This window comes from Cibotium barometz, chromosome 34 (assembly GCF_041138505.1).
Source record: "Cibotium barometz isolate CiBa-2024 chromosome 34, ASM4113850v1, whole genome shotgun sequence".
NCBI classification, from domain to species: domain Eukaryota; kingdom Viridiplantae; phylum Streptophyta; class Polypodiopsida; order Cyatheales; family Cibotiaceae; genus Cibotium; species Cibotium barometz.
The window spans coordinates 26,135,367-26,161,614 of NC_141079.1; the positions used below are offsets into that span (position 1 = coordinate 26,135,367).

At 49.1% G+C, this 26,248-nt stretch overlaps 1 protein-coding gene across 2 annotated transcripts; it reads left to right on the plus strand.

The window, feature by feature from the left end:
- The first annotated feature begins 598 nt into the window (after window positions 1–598).
- Window positions 599–26,248, plus strand: LOC147618834 (Ribosomal protein S5 domain 2-like superfamily protein). Of its 2 annotated transcripts, none has more exons than XR_015261977.1 (4): window positions 599–1,575; window positions 2,138–2,578; window positions 2,725–2,874; window positions 5,415–5,495. XR_015261977.1 is itself a non-coding variant. In XM_086773905.1 (4 exons), exons 1-4 carry the CDS (start codon window positions 813–815, stop codon window positions 25,750–25,752), a joined length of 1,377 nt encoding a protein of 458 aa, XP_086630031.1. In that variant the 5' UTR covers window positions 599–812; the 3' UTR covers window positions 25,753–26,248. The 2 variants fall into 2 exon arrangements, 1 of the variants encoding a protein (XP_086630031.1); XM_086773905.1 differs by lacking the exon at window positions 2,725–2,874 and adding an exon at window positions 25,661–26,248.

Sequence of the window (26,248 nt, forward strand, 5' to 3'; positions counted from 1 at the left end):
GAAGACTTTCTTTGGGGTCGAGGGGAGGGGGTCATAAAAAAGGTTGGCCTTGGTGGTTCGGAGGTCTGCAGCAACTGCATCTTATAAACTTCACATGACGGTGGCATCCACTATGAACGGAGGACAAAGTGTCAACATACGAAAGGGGATGAGGCAAATGGTTCTATGCACCCTAGTTAAAAGGAGACATCATTGTGACAAGTGCTTTTGCAGAATCACTGTTGCATGCAGGGGGATCGAGCTGAATGAGATCCACTGCATGATGGCCTAGCCAGGGGTCTCGCCAACTGCTCCATAGCTAAACTCAAGGCAACACTTGCACTCTTGCCATAAGGAGAGTATCGGATCCTCTCTGCGGGCATGCGCCGGCACTGAATGTTGAACGTGCTCACTAGCGGTCTAGAGGCCGAGGCCTGCACCCTGCACCCTAAACCTAACCAAAGGGCAATACAATTCTTGGAGCCCTTCCCCCCTAAACTCACTAGCACTTTTGACAATCTCTAGAAAGTGATAATTTCAAAATTCAGTAGTATCCTTTGAGAAGTTCTACGAGCCAAAAACTTAGCCTAAGTTTTTTTTTTTGTAATGCACCAAGCAATGCAGTAGAACAATAAGGTCTCCTGATCGAGTCTTACTTCCAACTTAGCCTAAGTTGCCTTCTCACCCGGCACTAGGATGGAGGCTTAAACCTTTTCAAACAGCATGGAGCTTCTGTTGCTGCACACGGTGATGCGCCATCGCTACAGTTTTGCGGCTACACAGAGCAAGAGGATGTAACCTATGCTGGAATTGGACTGTGCTTTGGGGCAACAATGGCGCCCTCGCCATCTCCTGGTCTCATTCGGGCCTTTCTCTCCATCCCTCGACTCAGAAGCGCCGCTTCCCAGCCTCTGTTCTTACGAATCACTGTGCCCCTGCAAGAGCTCCTCCCTGGCCACAGAGCTTCTTCACCCTGGCAATGTATGCTGCGCAGTAGCTTCTCGGCAGGAAGAGACGGCAGCGATGGTGAAGGCGGAGATCATTTTGGCAAAAATCTGTTTCAAGGTAGTGTAGGATCCGAGTCTAGGTTTGGCGCTGGCGGTGGTAACGGGAAAGGAAGGCCTCAAAATGGCGACGATGACAGGGAAGAGCCTCACCTGTTTGGTGAAGGAGGCCTGTTTGGGAAATCTGCGACAGAGGGCCGCACCATGGATGACTGGGACGAACAAGAAGATGAGCAACCCCCTCCCCAATGGACCTCTTTTGCACCAGAGCAGCAAGGGCATGACTACACAGAAGGAGACTTTGGGGGAAAGACATGGAGCTCTGGTGGAGAAACAGCCTTTGCTCAGCCCACAGTGGAAGATTATATCCCGGGCCAACCGTTGCAAAGTGAAGAGGGGTGGAGCACTGTTGTAGGTGAAAAGGACTTCACTGCTGAAAGTCCAACAGATTATGGCGGTGATACACAGTATGACTGGATTCCCCGGGAAGACACAGGACCATCTTATGTCGGCAAATGGGGACCAGATGGTCGTCTTCTTAAGGTTCAAGCCCAGCCTTCACAGGATGTTGATATGTACCCTCCTGTAGCAGGTAATTTGTACCCCATTTTTAAAGTTCACTTCTCATGCCATTAAATGCAACATGCAGTCTACTTCAACCTGATTCAGCTGCATAATGGATTAGTATTTCAATCATTAAGGTATAATCTATTTCTGTTGCAGCACCTGCACTATTAATGCATGTTTTTTCTTGCGGAATGCATGTGTTTTCATGTCAAATGCATGCACCAATGGTTAGTTATCTCCTCTGCTAAGGTTCAAATGAACTCAGGAAATTTTCTTTTTCAATTGGCGCTGTCATGCCTTTGTTGGTTTGGTTGTCTTGATGCATACGAGTGACCATGTGTTCTTGTTCAATTGAGTCTAGACTCTATACATGTAGCTACCTTGAAGGAGCCATGATTGGAGTAGGTATAAGTGAGAACTTGGATTAACAGTTTCAAGAGGGGGGGGGTGTGTGTGCAGACCACATGCACGCACACAGAGAGAGAGAGAGAGAGAGAGAGAGAGAGAGAGAGAGAGAGAGAGAGAGAGAGAGAGAGGATTTATTAAACCCTTGACATATAATGTAATATTTACTGGTTTGTTCACAGGTGACACCACCCCCGATGCTTCTTTTGGAGACTTGATTAGGAAAAGTGGATACACTGACAATGATATTGCGAATCTGATGGCTGGCTTCTACGAACCTGTTGGGCTTCCTCACTTGGATGACTACAAGTTTGTTGATATGGATGCTGAGAGAAGGAAAAAGCGAAGGGAGATGGAATTAGAAAAAATGGCAGAAATGGCGAAGCGTTGGGTTAGGAAAGTTGATGAGCAGGGTTTTGCCCATGGTGTGGGTAGGAGGAAAACTAGCAGTGCACGAGTGTGGATTAGAGAAGGTCAAGGAAGGATCGTCATCAATAAAAAACATCATGATATGTACTTCAAATCCATGGATGACCGTGCCCAATATCTAGAGCCTTTTGTTGTAACTGATACATTGGGCATGTTTGATGCATTCGTTCTTGTCAGAGGTGGTGGCACAACAGGTACACTTCTAATATTTAATGCACAATTAGCATAAAAGTATCTTGTTATTTGCTGTTTTAACCATACAAAATCATTTACAACTAGGTTTTGACAGTCTTTACTTGAAAGCAATCCAGTTGCTCTCAAGAAATATGTGTTTCTATAGGTTTTGTAGGGATAAAAGGAACAAATAGAGTTTTCAGGATGGTCATTATTCTGGCATGTGATGTCCATCATCATTCCATGTGAAGCATTATGATCTAAAGAACGAATATGGTGCCCACAATGCAGATGGTTACAGCAACGCAAGAAAAGAGTGAGTTTACATGGCCACTGATACCTGTGTTAGATGATCATGAGAACATGTAGCTCATGATGCCTTAGGTTAATAATGATATATGGCTTGCAAAAGGTGATGCCCATTATGTACCAAGGTTTTGACTGCCATTAGAAGTTAGATGCCCTCTCCATTTGAAGAGTTGTGCCTTTAGGACTAAGGGTCTAAAGTTGCTAGCACAAGATGTAGATTGGTCACAGTAATAAGACATTTTGAGAGATCTCCCCTAGGACTGTTTATGACCTATAGCCTTAACCTAGTGGCTCAAAGAGCAGGGGGTGACTCCTAATGCCTATTGAGACCTTTAGTAATCCCCATGCCCCTGGAGGGTATGACAGCTTATGCATTGTACCCATGGTTAGCAGGACCTGTGTAGCTATTTTTCCGAAGGCAAGTGAGAAATTTGCATCTCACAAGCTATGGTAATGGCAAATTGATGCCGCACTTAAAACTGTTGTTGGGCAGCCACAGGCTAAGTAGACGGAGCAACATGATCCAAATCTCAGGGATAAAGTGAAATGCCCTAAGGGGAACAGGAAAAATTCAAGAACAGGTGAGTGGCCTATTAAGAATCAACCTGAGCTCCTGCGCATTCCTACCCCCCCCCCCCCCCCTTCCCCCCAAAAAAAAGAAGAAGATAAGATAAGATAAGAAAAGAAGAAAAAACAAGTGATTATTTGACTTAAATTTTGATGCCCTGCGAAGACCATGCAGAAATCTAAGATGCAACTAACTCAAAGACAAGGAACTCTCATACCAATGTGAGAGGCCAGGGTAACTTTTAGATAAGGTACTGAAGGACAGGGTGGACCCTGGAGGCACATATATTTACAAACTCACCTCCCTGGTGAGATGCATTGAAGTTCTAAATGACAAAAAAACTAAAGACAGGACTTGGTTGACTTGCGAAAGGGTAAAAGAGTTGTTGCCCGCAAACCATAGCTATGGGAAACACTGTGAAGAGGGTCTCCAGGTTAAAACACTCCAAATTAAGGGAAATCAAGTGCTTTCTTGGGAATCCTCCATATTGAGAAAATGTGTAGGTTTCTTTTGGCATTTTTGTGCCGGTTTTGATCAGCTTTGAGCAAATTTTTGACCAAAGTTGGCTAGAATTGACCATTTTGCTTAAAGTTGATGGATGTTTTGACCTCATTGATCAGCATTGACCAGTTTGCTCCAAGTTGCCAGCATTGACCAAGTTGCATGGAATTGACCATACTTTGACTGGGGTTGACAAATCATTTATCAATGTTTGAGCCTGTTTTCTGTGGAAAATGCACAATTCTGAAAAATTAGGTCAGATAACTCGTATATATGCGATTTCGTGTTATTTAATGAAGAAAAGAGAATCAAAGAGGTGTGAAAGTGTGAGTTTTTTTTCTTCCAAGAATGAGATTTCTGATTCTAGAAGAAAGTGGGCTGCATTTGAGATTCTGACCCCTCAAAGACCAAGAAGCTTCGGACCGGGTATTGGTGGGCATCCAAGCGTGATCAGTGGTGAGGAGCGAGCTGTACAGGTGTATAGGCTTCATAGCCAGACAAGCCTGCTGGTTGAGGCAAGAGAAACCTCAACATAATGCAAGGGAATTCGGTGCATTTGGTATTGATTGTGTGTGTTTCCTCTTGATTGAACAAAAGTCAAGGGAATTTGGTGCATTTGGTATTGATTGTGTGTGTTTCCTCTTGATTGACAAAAAGTCTTGAGTCCTTGTGTGATTTTACCTAAGAATTATAAAAAGGCTTCTTGTATTACAAGATATTCCAACGGAGGGACCTATCCGATTATGCATAGCATGCTCTATTGCACCAATGTGTTTATCGTTTTTATTATCTTTTCAGTTTTTTAATTCTTTTAAGTCATTATTTTGGTTTTAAGTGGGCATGGTGTGTTTACACACTGCATATTGTGGGTAACCACATTGCCTCAACTGTATAATAGCTATTGTTTAATACAGAAGGTCCCTGGCAGCAGCTTGGTGTTAGTTTCTTGGAACTGAGCCTCTGGCATAACCTTTGGTAGTATAGGAGGTGGTTCAAGAGGGAGAAATATGAGGGATATAATAAAAGCTTCTTCTGTAGCACAGAAGAGGGAGCACAGCTTCCAATACAAATTATAAGGCTGAAACAACCATGAAAAGCTGGAAGCAAATTGATTAAAAACGTCTACCCTATCTTTCTAGAAGAATACACTCCTACAGTATCATCATTGAAATTAAACTTGTCAATGAAGCTGTGCTATCTTCTGCCCCGGGTATAAATTTTGTTACAGGAGTACAGTGACTTCGGTTAATGAAGCTTTGCTATCTTCTGCCCCGGGTATAAATTTTGTTACAGGAGTACAGTGACTGTTTGGTTAATGATCATCTGAAGTTCTATTTACTATTTCAGATTTTGTTTTACTCAAGCCGTTGTGCTTGCTTAACGTTTTCTATGGGAATCTGATATGAAGAGCATTTCTTTGTTTGTTACCACTGCTGGTTGGTTGAGGATCGGTTCTCATCTGCTAATATATTTTTCAGGACAAGCCGGTGCAATAAGACATGGATTGAGTAGGGCACTGATGTGGTACGATCCTTCCGTGCGAGGCACTTTGAAGAAAGGTATTTGTTGTTTCTTAAGGATAGATATGTGGCCTGTGTGTAAGTCGGCTTCAAGGTGTTTGGCTCAAACCATTTTCACACTCTTCTGTTTGCATTCTATGAATGATTTGAAGGCAGGGCACCTGTTTGCATCATAGCCATGGAATCAATCTCTTGTCATGTTTATGCAACAAGCTGTACATCAGTGTTGTTGCCAGGGTGCTACAACGTTGTTAAGGAAATCATTGGGTTTTAACAAAAGAATGATTCTCCAAATCCTCCCCATGCGTCTCTTCATTGCAATCTTGAAACTCTTCCATGTCATGAGATGGTTTGGAGTCATCATTCTCATCCATGATAATCATAGTAGCCACCACTTTCTTTGACTTGCAAATATGCCCGGGTGACCACTTCTCTTTGCATTTGAAACAAAGGCCTTTGCTCCTCAATTCCTCGATCTTAGGATCATCCATCCTTTGAGTCTTCTTGACGGGTTGAGGAGACTTCTTGAGTCTTCTTGAAGGGTTGAGGAGACTTCTTGATGAACCCACTGCGCTTCTTAGTATCATTATGAACTTCATTCATGGTATGTCCACTTCCAAAAGATGATGGAAGTTTGTGAGTGTAAGTGGATGTGGTAGAAGACATACTCTTCCCAAAATTAGAAGAAGCATTGAATGGCTTATGAGTGGTTGCATTGGGCTGAAATCTCCTATACTTTGGCTCATATAGCTCCGCCAACCTCATAGCCTCCTTGATAGTGGTAGGTCTTTGTGTCGAAACATCCACCTTGATGTATGAATCTAGACCATGCACAAACTTTTTCAATCTCATGCCTTCATTGAGCCCATCCACAAACATAGAGAGCTTCATAAACTTCTTGATGTATTCTCTAACCGGTATACCCTTTTGTGTGAGTTCATACCATTGCTCATGGTATCGATCAAGAACCAAAGGCGAAACAAATGACATTCATTTCCCTCTTCAATTCTTCCCAAGTGTGTGGCATAGTACCTTCCTTAATCATATGATGTGCATAATCTTCCAAATGCAAGGATGCAAACTGCACTTTATCTCTTTCACTCTTTGGGTAGAGCTGAAAGTATGTATCCAACTTGTTCATCCACTCCTCCAACTCATTTGGGGCTGATCCATCACCCTTGAACTTGGAGAGAGAGATCTTGTCTTTCACATCCTTAGATGCGGTAAATGATGCATTCTAATGATGGTGTGAAGGCTTGTACTTTTGCATTTGCACATATGACCCAAAGAATTGTGCAAAATCCTTGTACTCCCTCTTGAGAAAGTGTGGCATTTCCATCCACTTATCATGAGCTTCTCTTTGCTTCTCGATGAATGACATATACCAATCATGTACATCTACATCATCCACATCATACACCTCTTCTTCAATTATGGAGTATTGATTTGCTTTGGGCTGCGAAGGTACTCTTCTAGGATCCCCAACATTGGACTCCACATGTTTGAATGTAGGTGCATATTGCCTTTCATTCATTTGAGAAGAACCCGCTTGAAATGAAGTAGGCTTTGTCTCCCTCATCATAGAAGGTCTTCGAGCATCCGTCATGAACCCAAAAGAAACATTCTTAGTTGAATGCTCATGTGTCAACTTAGGAGAAGCCTCTTGCATCATTGGTTGTTTGCCTTCCCTTCGGCCTTCAAAAGCTGTCTCAAAATGTTTCTTGTCTTCATGTTGACCACCATGACCGCTATCATATGGATGTTGACTCATTGGTCGAATTACATTCTCTTCCAAAGCTTCCATTCTTGTAGCCATAGTGTCAAGTTTATCATTGACCTCCACCTTTGTAGCCATAGAATCCATCTTTGCATTGATTTCGATTAGCATTTGTAGGAGGGCGTCATTGGAGACGGAATGTGAGGATTGCGGAGTATACTTGGGGATACTTTCAACATTCATTTCTTCTTCCACTTATCTTGAAGCTTGCCCAAAAGTTTCCTCTGGCACATCCATAATGCCATGCTCCTTTGCTTCCTCGGAGGCCAATGCATTGCGCCTCGGTCGTTCCTTGGGTTTCGGTGCCATAAAATCCTTGTTTTTGGAAAAATGGCAATAGATTGGGGTAGGGCTGTCGGATTAAAGAGATCTATAGCTTGATAGAGAGCTAATGCGATACTCTAAACCCCTATGCAAAGACCCAAAAGAATTGAAGTGTGCTACTACTCTCTATTTTAGGGTTCTCATGGATATTGTCACCAGCCTGGACATTTTCCAGTATGAAAGGGGTCTGGTGGACTCTAGGATGTCTAAATATTTTGAAAGTTTAAGCTTTGGGAATGGGGGATTATCCTAGAATACAAAGGACCACACTCCTAAAATTTAGGAGAGTTGCTATTTTTGGCCCGACTCCGATGGAAATTCTGTTCGCGTCATTACATCTGGAATTGAGCAGATACCAAGAGCTGGCAAAGTGCCTATGACAGAATGTCTACCAGTTGGGATATTTTTAGAGATAAAGTTTATGGAAGGTGTAATATGCGGAAGCTTCGGAGAAAGATCGGTAACTTCAAAACTCAGAATTCAGCACTCTTTTCGCGACGAGAATTAACGCACAAACTCAAAGGAGATGTGCATAAAATAGAGAGAGAAGGGGGAGATGAAGAGGACACAGTATTGGGTCCCAATTACCCTTTTTAGGGTCCCCACCACGGATGGTGTATTTACTTTATTAGAATGATGAGAAAATTGAAAGAAAATACAGCAACCTTGGACCTTTTCTTGGTTGGGAATACCCTGCTCTTCACCCCTTTGCGTTAGCAAGCCCTTGGCTGTCTTGGCCCCTTGGTTTGCTTGAGCACTTGGTGAAAAATGAGATGAATGATGGGATTGTGGACCTCTCCTATTTATACTACTCTTCAGCAGCAGTCGGCCAGTATAAGAGCAGGCGGCCAGTAGACAAATCCCACGACTGAGTAAATTCAGCATTAACTCCTCCAAAAATCCTAATAAACGTTGCGTAAATTTCCTAGCAAGCTGGGGAGGCAGACGCTTGCTCCTAGAAGGCTGGGCATAGCCTTTGCCCACAATCCATGGGCTGGGCAGCCTGTATGGGCTGCCCCATACTTGCCCTACAGCCCTACGAAGGCTGTAACCTCCTGAAAATAGCCTTATTCTTGCCTTAGGATTGTCCTACAGCCCTTCCATGGCTGGTGGGTCCAGCGTGGGCCTTACTGGCCCACATGGGGATGGTTTCACACCATTCCCATGCCCATACTAAGCTCTGGGGTAGTCCTATGGGCTGGCCCCTTGTCCTAACCACTATCTACTCAGTGATCTGGCATCCGGTACCATACCAGATACATAGAACCACTGACATCATTCTAGAGGGAGACTCACAGCGCGGACTGGCACTGTTTCATGTGCAGGACAGTGCACATCTGACCTTGGACTCATGTGCAGGACAATGCACACCTGACCTTGGACGACTGAGATGGATCCCTAGCTTCGGACTGGGCTCACATGGGACCAGTTCACCATCCCAGGTCCTGCACCTTCTGTACAGAAATGTCTACGTGGCATCCAAGTGCGGGATGCACGTGACATACCCTTCTGCTTAACTTGACGGAAGCTGCATAGCCTCCAAATAATCCGTCAATAACGCTGGATAGTCTTCGAAGAACTCTTTGTCGAGCCATACCGCTTCATGGGTTCCTCGGTCCTGAAACTTCGTGAGGAACTGTCGTAGTCTTCGGCTGAGCCATGCTTGAAACGGTGCAGAAGGATCTGTTCTGGAACCATTACTTTTGCTTCATCAACAATATCTGGTTCCGCTTCGTCTTTGACCTCTGAAGGGGGTGGACCTGCATATGGCTTTAACCAATTGACATGAAATACATCGTGCATAGTCCAACTCGGAGGTAGCTTTAACTGCATAGACACCTCATTAATCTTTTTCCGGATTGGAAAAGGTCCGAAGCTCTTGAAAGACAACTTTGGACATCGCTTGCCCACCAGTTTCAATCTTTGCTTCATTATCCGAAGATAAACTCAATCTCCTTCCGAAAACTTCATATCTCTTCGGTCTTTATTGGCCTGTCGAGTGTAGGCCTCTTGCGCTTTAGCCAATCTATCCTTTACTGCCTCTAAAATCTCCTGGTAAGACTCCGTCACTCTGTTCGCCTCCGGTACTGAAGATGAAGTCCTGGTTAACAATGACTGGAAAGGTCTTCCAAACGCTGCCTCATATGGAGTCCTGCCAATAGCTGAAGAAAAAGAGTCATTCAAAACAGCTTGAACTAAAGGCAAAAATGATTCCCACTTACCTTGCTGATCGTGGACATAACACTTCAGCACATCAAAGGCCAACTGGTTGTATATCTCTGTCTGTGGGTGGAATGCACTGGAAAAATTCAGCTTAGTACCAAAATTATCAAACAATGCCCTCCAAAAAATGACTGGTAAATTTGGCATCTCGGTCTGACATTATGGTTCTAGGAATCCCGCCAATCGGGTACCAATGCCGAATGAACAACTGGGCAACATCCTCGGCGGTCACATTGGCCCTGCAAGGAATAAGCATAACAAATTTGCTAAACCTATCAACAATAGTTAAGCACTGCGTATTACGCTTACTCGGACTGGGAGACAGATTTGTGACAAAGTCCATCGAAATGTCCTGGAAAGGACCCTCAGGAATTGGCAAGGGCTGTAACAACCCTATCTTCTTTCCACGAGGAGCTTTCACCTTTTGACAAATGTCACAGCGTTGTACATATGTAAACACATCACGCCTCATCTTTGGCCAATAGTATTGCCGTTCTAATTTCTCCAGAGTCGAATTCATGTCCCTGTGACCACTTGTAATGGCGTCATGGGTATCATGGAGAAGAGCTGCCCATAATGACTTCATGAAATATAGTCGGCCTTTGTAGAAAAGCCAACCATCGGGTATAGAAAATGGCATGGTCCTGTGGCATCCAATGCCTGTTCCCACTGAGTACCGAATTCCTCGGAATCCGCGTACGTGTGCTTCATGTCCTCTAGTCCTGTACCAACAAGGTTAAGTCTAGTGGTCTGAATCGTAGACACTTGTCCCTTCCTGCTCAAAGCATCGGCCACTGGATTTGCCTTTCCTGGAAGGTACTCAATCATACCACCGAACTGTTGGAATATCTGACTCCAGCGGTGTTGTCGATCACTCTACTGTGCACTTGGCATCGTTTGAATCCAGCGCAATGCTTGATGGTCAGTGCGAACCTCGAAGTCACAGCCATACAGGAAATGTTTCCAATGTTTCAAGGCCTATATAACTGCTAGGAGTTCATGATCATAGACTGAGTAGTTCTTTTCGGCGGGCAGTAACTTACGAGACATGTAAGCTACTGGATGACCATTCTGTTGCAATACACCTCCAATTGTGATGTTACTCGCATCGGTGATCACTTGAAATGGTTCGTCCCACGAGGCAAGGGTTAAACAAGGCGCTTCTGATAAAGCCACCTTGAGGTTCTGGAATGCCTTCAACGCTCGTGGAGTCATTCGAATCTTTTGCCTTCTTGTTTTCACTCCCTTTAGCAGGTCGGTGAAATCTGCCGAGAGATCAGAAAACTTGTCGATGTGGAAAGAATATGCCTGGCATATACCCACAAATGATCTAATGTCATAAGCTGTTTGAGGTACTTTCCAGTTAACAATCTCGGCCACTTTAGCCGAATCAAGTCGAATGCCTTCAGCACTAATTATATAGCCCAAGTAATGCACATGGAATAGATAAAATTTTGACTTCTTTTCATTGACGTAGAGCTCGTTGCTTTCCAGCAACTTAAGGACTTTCTCCACATCAATGTCATGCTGCTCAACTGTAGCTGAAATATGAGTATGTCGTCCAAAAATATGAACACACACTTTCCAATCAACTCCCGGAAAACACGCATCATCATGCGGTTAAATGTAGCTGGGGTGTTCGTCAAACCAAATGGCATGACCACAAATTCATAGTGGGTCCGTTCTGTACGTAAGGCTGTCTTGGGGATGTCCCCCTCTACAATCCGTACCTGGTGGTACCCACTCTTTAAATCCAGTTTTGAGAACGCCTTTGCTCCATTCAGCCTCTCGAGAATATAGTCAATTCGAGGCATCGAGAATCTGCTCTTGATAGTTAGCTTGTTGAGTGCACGATAATCGACACACAATCGGGAAGACCCATCTTTCTTCTTGACAAACAAGATCGGTGCTGCAAATGACGACACGTTGGGGCGGATGAAGCCAGCTTGCAACAATTCTTGGAGTTGGCGGTCCAACTCCGATTCCATTGCCTTAGAAAGGCGATACGGAAACTTGCTCGGGGGTTCCGAGCCTGGGAGGAGGTCAATCCTGTGATCCTCCGGTCTGGAGGGGGGGAGCTGGGGAGGGAGGCTGTCCCGAAGAAAAATCTTTTGGAACTTTTCGTGGAGAACCGAGTACTTCTCGGAAGCACTGGCGACCGCTTGGGCTGTCTGGATGTAGATCATCGCACACTGCGCCTTTCCTGACTGCTTGCTTAGCCTGCAAGTGGCTTATGAGCGGAAAGTTCGGAATACCTGGCTCACACTTAATGGTCACCGGTATGTCTGCTCCTACAAGAGCGGCAACCATAAAGTCACGCACAAACTCTATGCCCTGAATCACTAACTTAGCACCTAGAGCTTCATACTTGACGCTCGTTGTCATACCTGTGCTAAAACCCTCAACCTGTTTGTCCACCGGAGCCAGCTCGAAACGGGCACGCCTAGCGGCCTGTTCCGTGACCACATCCTCCGTGCTGCCGCTGTCAAACAAGACGACTCTCTGGCCACCTATGTAGCCAAAGGACTTGAGCAATTCGTTGCGCTCATACTCCTAGTCATGGGCACCCTTCTGCTTATCGTTGAGCTCCCGGCTAATAATTGCTCCAATTGAAGCACCGGGGTTTGAAGAACTAGGGTTAGCCGTTGGGGTCTATGTGGGAGCTGAGCTCACCACTGAAGCTGTGGAGGCGGTGGCGGCCTTTGGAGGCTTCTTCGGACAATCCCGAGAAGTATGTCCTTTTGTATGACAAAAGAAACATCTACCCTCCTTCTTGTACTGAGAAAGCTCCTCAGCACTCAACTTGCCACCTGTCTTGCTTGCCTCCGCTTTCTGGTCTGGAGTAAGCTTAGACGCATTGTTCGAGTTCTTGGAGCTAGGGGCTCCCGGGCTCTGTCCTGGGGAAGACCTTGTTTGGTTCTGGCTTTTGCCCCCCGAGGTGTTAGCCCTAGGAGAAGCCGTTTGGAAAGTCTTGGACTTGCCACCATTGTGTTTCATTTCTGCACTTTGCGCAAGCGAGAGTGCGTCCTCAAAGGTGGCTGGCCTAAACATACGCACCTCCCATTGGATTTGTGTGTCCAGGCCATACAAAAACTGCCCTTTCTTGTCCGTATCAAATAAGACTAATTGCAGACATAAGGTCGAAATTTTATTGGCAAACTGAAGGGCTGGTTACGCGTTCTGACGCGCTCCCCTGAACTCGTCTTCGAGTCGCTCAAGGTAGTGCAGCGATAGAAACAGCTGCTTAAGGTCGCGGACGAACTCGTCCCACACACAAGCTTCCATACCTGCTCTGGTGTGGGCATGAGCCCACTGAGTCCACCAAGGAATGGTCTCACCTTCCAAGTATCAACTGGCTAAGATCACTCTGTCAGTATCTGTTTTCCTCACAGTGGCAAAGTAAGCTTCAAATTGATGTAACCTTGAATAAAGAGTTGTGGGATCGAGTTTACCATTATACTTACTAAAATTCATTTTCTCGGGAAAATGATTCGAGGGCGCCGTCGCTGGTGTCAATCTGGCGTCCAAAGCTCTGAGGTAACGCACGTGTTCCACGTGTCGCATGGCATCGTCTTCTCGTTGTCAGATCTCCAATGCACGCATCTGCAACTCAAGCAAGGAGCTTGGCTGCGGCTGTGACCCCGCGAGAGGGTCCTTGTGACGAGGATCTGGTATGTGGGATACGGAAGGAGAGGGAGGAGGAGATGGAAAACGCGACGCTGGAGGGCGAGTACACTCCTCCAGAGCCAAGATCCGCGCCTTCTGCTCATCCAACTTGGCTGTCTGTTCTGCGAGTGCTCGCATCATCCGTTGGAACATGTTTGACACTCAAGCCGGGTGCCCTAGCTGGGCTCCTTGGTGCACTCTGGTCCCGTGGTTTTGGGTCTCTCTCGTCGCCGAAGCTCGCCATAGCAGGAAAATGCAATTCCTTTATGGAACGCAATCTGACTATCCACTATCTGTGCTGCCGGAGGCTTCCGGAGGCTAAAAACCAACCGTCCTTCGAGGGACAGAAGTCACTCTGAAAGGGGTAGTCCACCGGCGTCTAAAAACCAACCACACGAGCGAGAAAATTTTTTTGGTTTTCTTTGCTGAATCTTTGTCCTTGAAGTAGGCTCTGATACCATTGTAATATGCGGAAGCTTCGGAGAAAGATCTGTAACTTCAAAACTCAGAATTCAGCACTCTTTTCGCAACGGAAATTAACGCACAAACTGAAAGGAGATGTGCAGAAAATAGAGAGAGAAGTGGGAGATGGAGAGGACACAGTATTGGGTCCCAATTACCCTCTGTAGGGCCCCCACCACGGATGGTGTATTTGCTTTATTAGAATGATGAGAAAACTGAAAGAAAATACAGCAACCTTGGACCTTTTCTTGGTTGGGAATACCCTGCCCTTCACCCCTTTGCGTTAGCAAGCCCTTGGCTGTCTTGGCCCCTTGGTTTGCTTGAGCACTTGGTGAAAAATGAGATGAATGATGGGATTGTGGACCTCTCCTATTTATACTACTCTTCAGTAGCAGCAGTCGGCCAGTATAAGTGCAGGCGGCCAGCAGACAAATCCCACGACTGAGTAAATTCAGCATTAAATGCTCCAAAAATCCTAATAAATGCTGCGTAAATTCCCTAGCAAGCTGGGGAGGCAGGCGCTTGCTCCTAGAAGGCTGGGCATAGCCTTTGCCCACAATCCATGGGCTGGGCAGCCTGTATGGGCTGCCCCATACTTGCCCTACAGCCCTATGAAGGCTGTAACCTCCTGAAAATAGCCTTATTCTTGCCTTAGGACTGTCCTACAGCCCTTCCATGGCTGGTGGGTCCAGCTTGGGCCTTCCTGGCCCACATGGGGATGGTTTCACACCATTCCCATGCCCATACTAAGCTCCAGGGTAGTCCTATGGGCTGGCCCCTTGTCCTAACCACTATCTACTCAGTGATCTGGCATCCGGTACCATACCAGATACACAGAACCACTGACATCATTCTAGAGGGAGGCTCACAGCGCGGACTAGCACTGTTTCATGTGCAGGACAGTGCACATCTGACCTTGGACTCATGTGCAGGACAATGCACACCTGACCTCGGACGACTGAGATGGATCCCTGGCTGACTCCTCCCGGACTGGGCTCACATGGGACCAGTTCACCATCCCAGGTCCTGCACCTTCTGTACAAAAATATTATGTGGTATCCAAGTGCGGGATGCACGTGACAGAAGGACCCATCTCTTAGATTGGGACATGTGGCAAGAAAGTGGACCAAAGTGAGACAAGTGGCCTGACACTTGTTAGAAAGTGGATCAAAGTGAGATAAGTGGCCTCACACTTGTCACTTTAGGTATTGTGTGGCTCTCCACTTGTCATTGTAGCCTTCTCTTGCCATTTTAGCTCATGGGAGGTCCAAATCTATAAATTGGAGCCCTCTCTCTTCATTAATAGAGGCTCTCTTGCTGCACACTAGCCTCTACCACCGTTACAAGCTGCCCTAATGATGGCTACTCTCTTTCTCTCTCTCTTGAAGGCTGCCCATGAAGAATACCGGCTGTTGGGGATTGTTCTGGAGGCTTCCATCGCGAAGAAATACTGAAGGCAAGGGTATTTAATCATTTATTATGATTTCTAGCCATTGTACTTGTTGTACCAGCCTTTGTACCTGTTGTACCAGCCGTTGTACTGGTTGTACCAGTCCTTGCACTTGTTGTACTTGCTATACCACCCATTGTACCGGTTGTACCAACTTCTGTACTTGTTGTACCACCCATTGTACTAGCTGCACCAGCTTTTGTACTTGCTGTACTAGTCACTGTACATGTTGTACTAGTCATTGTACATGCTGTACCAGCCATCATACCAGTTGTACCAGCCACTGCACCTACTGTACCAGCCACAGTACTGGCTGTACCAGCCATTGTACCTACTGTACCGGCTGAATGGAGAGTTGTACTTGCTGTACCAGCTTTATTGCATGAAGACCCGTGGTTTTTGGGGAAGAATCAGTATCCACATGGAGGTATATGGATTATATTGTTGGCTCGGCATTTCTACAGCTTGTGTTCCGGCTTGGTAGCCTCGTGCTGGGCTGTGTTATGGCATTTGTATATGGATAATCCGGCATCTCCCGTGGGGAGAGTAAGGCCCTCAAAGCTTGTACATGATATTATTCTCCTTGGGTAATAAAATACTCCAAGGGGGGGGGTCGGCCCATTCCGGCCTCTGTGTGGTGTCACATGTGCAAGATCCATTTTCAGCATTTGTGGATGTTTTGTCCAGCTTTATGTTTTATGCAAAGTGATGATGGATATATGTTAAGGCTGTGGCCATATTTAAGTGTTTTGATATGCATTGATGGTATCAACAAGTGTGTCAAAGACCCTAGTCCCTTGGGCATCGCCGCGAGTTTCATTGGTATCAGAGCATAGGCTTTCTTGGAAGCGGAGGCTTCCTTCTATCAATAAGGAAGAGAAAAGATCTCAAGTGGGGACCACACTTATCATCATTGCTATTAAGCATGGCCAGCCGCTTCATAGCTTATGAAGCAAGAGCATGAGCAGTAAACAGCTTGTTGATCTAAGGATTTATGAATTCACAAAATTTTATATTGGAAGTGTGGAGTTGGCTTTATATGCACACGTTTAGTACTCTTTCCATATGGATATTGTGGATTATATTATCAAGCTTACAGGCAAGCTATATAGAGATATATCTCGGGATATCTTAAGGATATGGTGAGGAGATATTTCTTTTGGCTTCATGATCAACCTGGCAAAGAAAAGCTAAGTATACTTTGAGTTTGCAAAGTTGGTGCTTTTGCTATTTACTATGAAATGTTTTTGATGTTCACTAACCCTTGTATAGCCATGCAAGGAGAAAGGTGGTGTTGTTTGCTTTGAGATGGTTTCAGGGAAACATTGTTTATGGCTTCCTTTATTGGGATGGATTATATCTATGGAGATTTCTTTCTTGGACGAGATTTATATAGATATTGGGCTTCACAAGCAATTTCTATGGACGAATCTGTTTGAGTTTATAGAGAAGAAATCTTTGGATATCTCATGGATATGATGCTTTTATGGATAAAGTCCACCTCTACTCCAAGGTGTGTGGTTAGCACGGAGTATGTGGTAAGAGTTATGGTATACAGGTCTATGGATTCTTGGACTTCTTTTCTAGGGATTTGGATCCATCCTCAGGTTTATGGATTATGTTTATGACTCCCTTTTACTAGGATGGATTGTTCTTTATGGCTCCCTTTATTTGGGATGCATTGGACTTATGAAACTCATGGTGTAGTGTTCTCTTGTCCTACGTGCTCTCTTGAAGATTGTTTCTACCATGTGTGGGTGGAACAATAGAGAGCAGATGGAAGGGAACATGGGCACTTCAGAGGGTAGTGTGGAGCACAACATACCCTGTGTAGTGTTCTCTTGTCCTACGTGCTCTCTTGAAGATTGTTTCTACCATGTGTGGGTGGAACAATAGAGAGCAGATGGAAGGGAACATGGGCACTTGAGAGGGTAGAGTGAGTTGGTGGCCGAAATGCCTATAAACTATGTGCAACAGAAATGCTTATGGAATACCAGGCTATTTATGCCTGCGAGTGATTGTTTTATCTTGTTACTTGAGCCCACCTCTCATCCAAGGTGTGTGGTTTGAGTACCAACACGGAGTGCAAGTGGTAAAGTGGACATGATACTTGGTTGGCAAGGGACTTATGATGTGTACGCCAAGGGTCATGTGGATTGGCACATGTTTGTGTGCTTTGAGCTTGGATTATGATATCTGGACTTATGGGACTGATTTGTCTCGCCCATTTACTTGGGACATGATTTCGATATTGGTATTATGGAGACTTATTTAGTCTCATCCATTTCTTTGGGACATGGATTCTTCAGTTATATTGGATTTTTGAGATTGTCTTGTCTCGGCCACTTGATGGGACATGATTATATGTTGAATATATGGCTTGAAGCTTAAAGTTGCGGACAACTTTTAAGAAGCTGGGGAGGATGTCACCAGCCTGGACATTTCCCAGTATGAAAGGGGTTTGGTGGACTCCAGGATGTCTAAATATTTGGAAAGTACAAGCTTTGGGAATGGAGGATTATCCTAGAATACAAAGGACCACACTCCTAAAATTTAGGAGAGTTGCTATTTTTTTTTTTTTTGGAAAAACGATCCTTCTATTAGTTAATGAGAAAACGCCATATGGCTACAAAGCTCACCTCGCCAGGAGGGATAAAAAACACAATGAACACCTGAGCTCCCCCCCATGGCTGGCCACTCTGTGGGGGGGGCTACCTAGTAATACATGATGGAGGTGAGAAAAGCCAAACTGGCGGTCTATAGTGCCAAGTGACATCCTCGTCACTCGCGGCGGTGAGGAAAGGACCAGGCTGCCAAGTGCGGAGGAAAGCCTTGCGGCGCCCTCTCATGCGATCCGAGTCGCCCTGGAGTTTCCCCCAGTGTCCTCTCAAGGTGTGAATGATGTCCACCCAGAGGGCCTGTATGACCTCCGCCGGTGGGGTCGCCTGGTGGTCAATGGCCTCCCTGCATCGGGCTCTCCATATGTGCCAAGCCGTCATGCTGCTGATCATCTCCCATCTCTGCCCGACCCCCTCCTGAGAGGCTGCCGAAGAGAAGTCTGGTGTCGGAACCACCGCCATCGCCCTGTCAGAGACCTGGATGGTCACACTGCCAGGGACGTCCTCATATCCAAGTGCAGGGCCGCTGTCCGTGGCCCAAGCCACCGCACCCCACGTCACCAACATCTCACCTGGTGAGCCTGCAAAAACCATCCTGAGAGCGCGCTGCCAGACCTGCTGTGCCTGTGGGCAATCCCATAAGCAGTGCCGCTGTGACTCCTGTGCATGGCCGCACCGAGGGCAGGACGCTGGGTGTCTGCCAAAAGCTAGCCAAGCCCCCACAGCCAATCCTCTATGCGCTGTGAGCCAGAGAAAAAGCGTCACCTTCCGGGGCCGGAAACTGGCCCAAAGGCGCTGCCAGAAGTCCCTAAGAAAGGCAGGAGAGAGCCCCTGTCGCCGCCAATGCTCGGCCGCTGCCGGGGTGCTCGCTATCCTGTGTCTCTGAATCCGCCGCCCCAGCCTCGCTGTGTACTGAAAGAAGGGGATGGCAGGGCTGGTAGGGGCCGAGTAGGGATCTCGCCAAAACCACTCACCTGGATCCCACTGGAGGCGAATAAGAGGCCTGCTGTCCCACGCCCATAATCTCCAAGAGCAGTCCTCCCCTATCGAGGCCGGTGAGGGGTCTACATACCACTGCCTCTGATGAAAGCCGACCACCCGTACCCTCTGAAGAATACAACCCTGGAGCCCATCCAAATCCAGTCGTGTCCTCTGGAGCTGGCCACCCTCTCCCACCTCGAAAGTGAGTGGGGAGACGCTCTCCGCTGTGCCGCAGACCGCTAGAAGGATCTCATGCCGAGTAAAGACACCCATCCACTGTGGAGGTGGAGGGTCCTGTACTGGGGTCCGCCACTCCCGGGGGATGGCCGCCTCAATGTCTTGTCTCATCAACTCTCTGCCCCTCATCCCACTGAGCCTCCTCTCCTGAACCTCTGGAGGCAACTGCTGAAAACATATCCAGTCGTCTAGGGACTGGGCCGGGCCGGAGCTCAACGGGCCCCACGACACGTGAGACCGCGAGCCAACCATATGGCCACTGGGAAGTCGAATCAAGGGGTTCCAGATCAATGGCTGCCGCAAGCGTTCCTCATCGGTGCCCGGGGGAGTCTGGAAAAGGGACGGCCTCAGATGCGCCCAGGCCCTCAGAAGGCTGGCTGCAAAACGCTCCTCGAAGCCAAGGCCCACTCCTCTGGATCGCTGCTCCGTAAAGATCCACCTGATGCTGGGGGTCCAGGGGCCGCTAAGAGAAGGAGTGCGGCTGAGCATCCTGGAAACAAGAAACTCCTTCCACGGCTCAGCGCCTGGCAGGAGACCACGGACTACCAACTTGCCAAGCAGAGCACGACTTTGGCAAATAGGATCTACAATGCCCAGGCCGCCTCTCTCCCTCGGCTGAGTGATCACAGCCCATGCCACCTTGGCCCTGGCGGGTCGCCCGTCGCCTCCGGACCAAAGAAAGTTCCTGATGAGCCTCTGCACCTGGCCAATGCACGCCCGAGAGAAGGCCCAGCAAGAAGTGATGTACCACATGGTAGCTAGCAGAACCTGGTTGGCCACAACTACTCGGCCAGCCAGAGATAAACGAGCGGTACTCCAATACAGGAGCTTCTTCCGAATACTCAGAAGAAGGGGGGCTATCTGCTGCTCCGGAGATATATCAATGCCCACATAGCATCCCAAATAACGCACTGTAGTGCCGGGGGGCAGCCACTGAAAACCATCAACTGGCCTCCAAGTCGGGGGGGGCATAGAACTGACCCACAGCCCACACGACTTGTGCCAGTTGATCAAAGCGCCCGAAGCTCTGCAGAACCTGTCCATGGCTGAGGCGAAGCGGCGGAGGTTCTCCTCACCTCCCTGAAGATAGACAGCAGTGTCATCCGCAAACTCCGAGTCTAGGAGCTCCTCCGAGGTGCGGATGGGAAGCTGGAGGCCCCTCAAACCTGTATCCTGTGCCGTCAAGAAGGTGCTCATGGCCTCCGCCACAAAAAGAAAAAGAAAGGGCGCCAAGGGGCACCCCTGCCGCACCGAGCGCGAGAGCTGGAACTTCTCTCCGCACACGCCCTGTATCAGCACCTGGCTATGAGCCGAAGTGTAGAGTGCAGAGACCCCACGAATCCACTGAGGGGGGAAGCCCATCCTCTCCATAGTGCCTTCCAGAAAGGCCCAGTCCACCCGATCATATGCCTTCTCAAAGTCGAGAAGGAGCACCGCCAGATCCTCCTGTCGAAATCTAGCCAAAGCCGTAGCCTCCCAGAAAGAGAAAATGTTATCCAGAATGCTCCTATCCTGGATGAAGCCTGTCTGCGTGGAGTGGATGATGTCCGGAAGGTGAGGCTGAAGCCGCCTGCTGATCGCCTTAGCTAGGACCTTGTAGGCCGTGCCTAGCAGGGTGATCGGTCTCCACTGTCTAATCTCCAGTCTGTCTCCTCCCTCTTTGGGGATCAAGTGGATCAACCCCTCTGCCATGCTGTCCGGCATGACTCCGGTCTCCATAATCTCCTGGAGTGCCAATCTGAAGCCCCTATGAAGGAGGCCCCAGTATCTCTGGAAGAAAGCCACTGAGAGACCGTCCTCTCCTGGGCATTTGCCCCGAGGTAATGCCTGCAGAGCCTCCTCCAGTTCCGTATCCGAGAAAGGGGAGAGAAGGGAGTGCTGCAAATGGACCGGCACAACCGGTCTCGTGAAGCTCCAGACCGCCTCCCTAGCCTCTCTCACCCTGTCGTCTGCTGGCTCAGCAGAGAGAAGATCCCTGTAAAAATCTGTGGCTATCGCCCGAACCCTGGGGGGATCCACCACAACCTGGCCATCAGCCTGGCGAAGCCGCCTGAGACCCTCTCGTCTGAATCGAGGCCCATTCGCCTCAAAGAAATCCCGAGTCACTCTGTCTCCAGCCTGAGTCCAAAAAGAAGCCCGAGCATGGAATCGAAACTCCACCCGCCTCTCCTCGATGGATCTGATCTCAGTGCGGGCTGTCTCCATCTGCTCTGAGATCCAGGGGCTCAGAGGATCTCTCTCCTGGAGTCTCTGAAGGGACGCTAGACTCCTCCGTAGGCTCCTCTCCTGCTCTCTGAAGGCCTCCAGACGGTCCAAGGCAGCCAGTCTGAGCATCCGACTGATCTCCTGCAGGCCACTGGCAAGATCACTGGCTGCCGATCCTCTCCTGAACTGCAGCTCCTGCCAGACCTGCTCAACTCTGATTGCGATCTCAGGCTCCTCTATGAGGCAATCTGGAATCCGGACGCTCTGGCCCCGCTCTCCTCTCGTAGGGTCCTCAATCTGGAGAAGCACTGGGAAGTGGTCTGAAAGCGAGGAGCCTGCAAGTATGCCCACGGTGCCACCTCTATCACAAGCCCACTCATCAATGTAGAACCTATCGATGCGAGAGAGGTTAACTCCTGTGGCCCGTCTATCCGAGCGCGAGAAAGAGAGACTCCCCTGCAACCTGCCAAACTCCGGGAGGGTCCACGGATCCTGGCCTCTCACCTGTAGCACAAGCTCCTCCCAGGCAGCGAGCTCTGGCCCATGAATGGTCTCCTGGCTGCCCCCCAGCCTGTCCTCTGCATCCTCCAGCATGTTGCAATCCCCTCCTAGGCACCAGTGGTCTGCCAAGGGGAGGGACTGCCTAATGGTGCTCCAGAACTCAGCTCTCCCGGATGCCCCGTTAGGGGCGTAGAAGTTGAGGAAGCCAATGCGATCTTCCCCAACCCGAAGGATGATCCACTGCGCGCGACCCTGAACCAGGGTGCCAGAGTCCACAACCTCGGAAAGAAGCTGCTCGCTGACTGAAATGCATACTCCGCCCTGATTCCCCTGGGGGCCATATGCCGGGGACCAAAAAGTGTGACTCCTGCCTGGCAAGATCTTCCCGCAGGTGCGGGTACGCCCGGCAGAAAGGTGGTGCTCCTGGATGAAGAGGATATCTATGGGTCCTCCAACGAGAGCCCTCTGGATCTCCTGGCGAAGTCTGCCCCGACCAATGTAGCAGCGACGTCCACCGAGACCCTGGATGTTCCATGAGAGGATCCTCATGGATGTGCTGTGGCAAGTGAAGCAGCCACCACTGGCTCACCCCTCTCAGCCGGTCCGGATGATCTGCCCTCCACTCTGTGAGTCTTGGGCGCCGGCTTGGAAGGAGAGTAGTCACTGTCTGTCCGGGTGCGGAGTCTCTCCAGAAAGAGGGTGACCTGAGTCTGTGTCCAGCTCCACTCCGCCTTCGCCCTGTCCAGAGCATAGGCGTGAGACCACTCCTCTGCATATAAATATCGAAAGGTAGGCTGCACCCTCGGGGCGGCATGGAGGAGAATCAATAGCACCGCCTCAACTGATGTGTGGACCGGATCCACTCGCCAATCTCCTATACCAAACAGACTCATGCGGGCTGAGTGTAGTCGGGTCTGCAATAAGTCCGTGAGCCCCAAGTCACTGAAGTGGTGAGAAAACTCCAGTATCTGGTCACGAAGAACTTCCTCTACAGAGTTGCAGTCCCATGCTGTGTCTGGGGCAACGCTGAGAGGAAAGGAGAAGGCCACCATGCTGCTCACCACTGAAGGAGAACGAGAGGGATGGCACACCACGCAAACTCGCAAGGGCGCGACCAGCGTCTCGAATGGGCCAGCATCCAGCTGGAGGCACCTGAAAAAACTGTAATCCACTGGTAGCCCCATCACTCGTGGGGCCCCCCAGGGGAGGCTGGAGAGAACTCTGTGGTGGGCGAAGCTAGGATCGCCATCTCCACCGGCCCGGAGAGGCGGTGAAACAGCCGTTGGACTGAACTCTGGCCTACCCCGCTGCGCTGCCCCGGGGCAGCGGGTGGTCTGGCGAAATATCCTGGAGAGGCCGAAGGGGGGATGGGGGCTCGCGGCGAGGAGGGGGGAGAGCGAGTGGAGGATGGAAAGGCATCTGTCAGAGGATAGGAGTCAGGGGGGGCCGCAGGGGGAGGAGGGAGGGGGGGGGCGGGGGGGGGAGAGGGGGGGGAGGAAAGAGTGCTCTCCGGGTGGGGGGGAGGGGAACCGGGGGTCGCAGGGAGCGGCCGGGGATCCTCAGGAAACTACTCCAAGGAGGGGGCGGGCCCCCCCGGGGGGGGAGGCGGGAGTGGTGTCTCCACGTGAGAGGCTCCACCATCGGCCTCAACAACGGGCACTGAGTCTGAATCCTCGTCCATCGGGGTGGGACCTGCAGGCCGCCTATCCCTGACTGGAGCATAAATGCGGGTAGGTGCCTGTACGCCAGCCGGAGTCGCCTGTCCGCCAGCCTGTGCTGCCTGCTGGCGTCTGCGACGGTCCCTGCGGGCCGGGCGTTTCCGCCGGCGAACCTCCTGCCAGCCGCCAGTCTCCTGGGTCTGCGCGGCGTTCTCCGCTGGAGCCTGCTCGTCCGATGGTGGTGCCTGCTGTGGCGAGCCAGGGATGTCCGGTCTCGGAGGTGGATGTCCACCTCTCGGGTCTCCTGCAGTGGGTCCAGAGGCCGCATAGCGTGAAGGATGAACCCCCTTGCGGGGGCATGCGCGTGCGAGATGGCCCATCTCCCGACATATGAAACACTGGCCGGGGAGGCCCGAATACTCCACGCGCTGTATCAGATGTCCTCTAGAAAGACAAGGGAGGAGGATCGTCTTCGGGAGGGACTCTGGTGACGGAACCACAACACGAATGGCCGGGAGTCCTGCTGCCCGAGCAACCACTGAGGCCGCGGTCTGTGGCACCTCCACCACTTGCCCGAAAGCCCTACCTATGGACGGCAAGAGGGGCAAGTACTCCCTTCGGAGACCTGGAAAGCAGACGGTGATGGGGAAACCAGTCGCGCCTGCCAGTGGATCAGACGATGGGTCGAAACCGTGGGTCCATCGTGCAAAGAACGCCCGAGAGGAGCGTAGGGCAATGGGGCTCCGAGCCAGCACCCTCTGAGCTGCTGGAGGGGACTCGAACTCCACCTGGTAGTAGCCGCGGCCTAAAAAATCCACGCTGACGATTCTTGCTGTCTCGCCAATGAGGCTACCCTGCAGTAGGTCGTGTAGCTCTCTCTGCATTGGGCGGCTACCCACCACCTTGCAAACCAAGGAAGAGGCCTCCAAGGAAGAAACGGAGGACGCGAGAAGCTGCTGCTCTGCATCTGAGAAGTCTAATCGAAGACCTGTATCGGTCGGGGCTGACGGAGAGGCTGCCATGGAGTCCTCCTAAGGGAAAAGACCAGGTACAGGCTGAACCGAAGAGACGAACCCAAGAAAAAACCTCTCCACTACGCGGAAATCGCCGAAAAAAAAGGGGAACGGGGGGCTGAGGCGGGGAGAAGGGGAGAAGCAGGGACGGGGGGCAGAGAGGCCGACGACGCGAGGAGGGGGGGAAGAAAGGAAGGAGGCGGAAAACAGGGGGGGGAGGCGGAGGCAGGAGGGCGAGGGGGGGCTGCGCAAGGAAGGCGAGGGGGGGGGAGAAGAGGGCGGCGCGGAAGAGGGAGGCGGGGGGCTGAGAAGGCTGGCGGCGCAGGCGGGGGGCTGAGGGGGGCAGGCGGGAAGAAAGCGGGGGAGGGGAGGGGCTGCGGGGACAGGCGGGGGGCTGGGAAGGCTGGCGGCGACAGCGATGGGGGAGGCGCAGGGGGCAGCAGGCTACGTGCTACTTCAGAAACGGCGTTTCTGGACCACGTTTCGGAAACGTTTCCAGAAGGAGAGTTGCTATTTTTGGCCCGACTCCGATGGAAATTCTGTTCGCGTCATTACATCTGGAATTGAGCCGATACCAAGAGTTGGCAAAGTGCCTATGACAGAATGTCTACCAGTTGGGATATTTTTAGAGATAAAGTTTATGGAAGGAATGTTAGTTTTTAGGCTTCACAGTTTTTAGCTTGCCATTGTAAAAGGTATGTGTAAGTGGTATGTATTATTTGCTTGAATAATAGCTTTAAAAAAAAGTGGGAAAAATATTAAGAATGCTACCTTTTCTATCCCCTTTTGTGTCCAATTTTCTTGTACACGTTCCTGATCTCTCTCTCTCTCTCTCTCTCTCTCTCTCTCTCTCTCTCCACAGTTTCAGCAGAGGGAGGCCCTTCAGAAAAGTTTCTTCTTTCAAATCCAATTGATCTATATTGCTAATTTTTACGAGTTGCTTGCTTTGTTGTGATATGTCATGCCTTGCTGGCTTTCATGACATATTCCTGGTGGTTTGTTAAAGTCTGTGCTTCTGCAAGGAGTTTGACCAATTTGACTCTATAATTATATGTTGCTGGCCCTGATATTATGTTTGTTTTTTGACAGTGGGCATGCTGACGAGAGACCCTCGTAAAGTTGAGAGAAAGAAACCAGGAAAAGCAAAAGCACGCAAAAGCTTTCAATGGGTCAAGAGGTGAAACTATTCTTGGGGTGCTGCAAACTGTGACCTTGTGCTCTGGAGCCTTTCAAGCTATTGCACCTTTCAAGGAATGTCTCCCTCATATGTTGTTTTGCAAGTGGCATGTTCATATTTCAGACGCATTTTTGTTCACTTACAGCAAGAGTAATCATTATCATCAGACCGTTTCAGTAGGAACTTCTTGATAGTGCCTGGAATTTGTGAAGAGAGAATAAATTATTCATGAAAAATCAGGGGCCCATGGGCTTGGTAGAACTCCTTAGGAGCCTTTCGATTGGACTGCTATGTGATCATGATTTGGTCACACTGTTGAGGCTATTATCAAGCCCTTTTTAATGGGACACATGGTAGTAGGCATGCATGAAATATGCAATTTTGATTGTCGTCTAAAACAGGAGTTTGAACTTAGCATAGATCAATTGCTGTGAATGGCTTACAAGCTGTGCTAGTCGCTTAAGAAGAATTATGAAGTTTTTCCTCTTAGGTGGTAGCAT